A 1,125-nucleotide genomic window follows, 5' to 3' on the forward strand; every position below is an offset into this window, starting at 1 on the left:
AACGCATACGAAAACACTCCTGTGCACATAAACGAGTGGGCACATTTATGCATTAATTCACACTTGAAAATATGCATCAGTATTGTCGCCTGATGCATTTATTTTCGATGCGGTATGCAAATTCATGTGTTGTCGACGGTACTATCAATTCCTCGTCAGGAATGTTTCCTTCAATTGAGTTTTATCTTCCGTAGCCACACTTCTGCGTAGCCGAAATAAATGATAAATCTCGGGTCGCTCATTACCTTGCCCGACTCCAACAGCTCCGTAATTCCCAAACTTTTGGCGAGATCACTCGGTTCCATTCTAAGTTTCCACCACAACTTATACTGAGCCGTTTGCAAGTTTTCGCCCACCATTTTCAAATCCGCAGTCTTTCGTAGAGACTGGAAGAAAAAAGCAAGGGAGGTTTCTGGGGCTAAGTTCAGCAAGTGCAAATAAATCTTGCCATCTGGATAAAACTTGCTGCTCCCCAGCATCTCTCTGTAGGCCATGGTGTATCTTAGCCAGTCTAGCAGTTCAGTGTTCTTTTCGAGATTCGTCCCCATATTTTTGAGCATTTTTGCGTTCAGTAGATTGAAAACGATGGTGGGGCTTGTCTGCTGCTGGAGCCACAGCTGAAACGCCACCTTTTGAGTAAGTGGACTGAAGTCTGATGCCAGCTTCGCGATATTCGACAATCCTGGTATGGCAATCCTGTATTCTGTGTTTGTTGCGCTCTCTGAATGTGCAGCGCCTGAATTCTGTAGAAAGCTCTCATCGGGTGTCGTGTCATCATTTGGGCCAGTTAACGATAGTAGATTTCGGGCGGTCACCTTCGAAATGGTCGCTTTCTTCAGCGCCGAAGCAATATCTATGACAGCGACGAGCGTAACGAGCAATAGCAACGCGCAAGGCGTTCGCATATTAGTCTTGAGCTTGTTATGTGTGTTTCTGGGAAGATGATAAGTAGTTGTGGCCACGAGAAAGAGAGAGAGAGATTCATCTCCCGATCATGGGAGCCGACAGGCAACAATCAGACCATTCATCATCACGGTCGGTCTATCCCTGACACGCCTTTATATGGCAAAAGGGTTAAGGAATGGAAAGGGAGTGAACCTGGTCTCTCTCGGCTAGCCGAGAAAT

The 1,125-nt window shown here is 46.1% G+C and overlaps 1 protein-coding gene across 1 annotated transcript; it reads right to left on the minus strand.

Moving 5' to 3' along the window:
* Positions 1-170: 170 nt before the first annotated feature.
* PPTG_07258 (hypothetical protein) lies at positions 171-905 on the minus strand (the record flags this gene model as incomplete). The annotated part of the gene is made up of 1 exon (XM_008901425.1): positions 171-905. One exon carries the CDS (start codon positions 903-905, stop codon positions 171-173), a length of 735 nt encoding a protein of 244 aa, XP_008899673.1.
* Positions 906-1,125: the final 220 nt, after the last annotated feature.

This window comes from Phytophthora parasitica, assembly GCF_000247585.1.
Source record: "Phytophthora parasitica INRA-310 unplaced genomic scaffold supercont2.11, whole genome shotgun sequence".
Taxonomy (NCBI): Eukaryota; Oomycota; class Peronosporomycetes; order Peronosporales; family Peronosporaceae; genus Phytophthora; species Phytophthora nicotianae.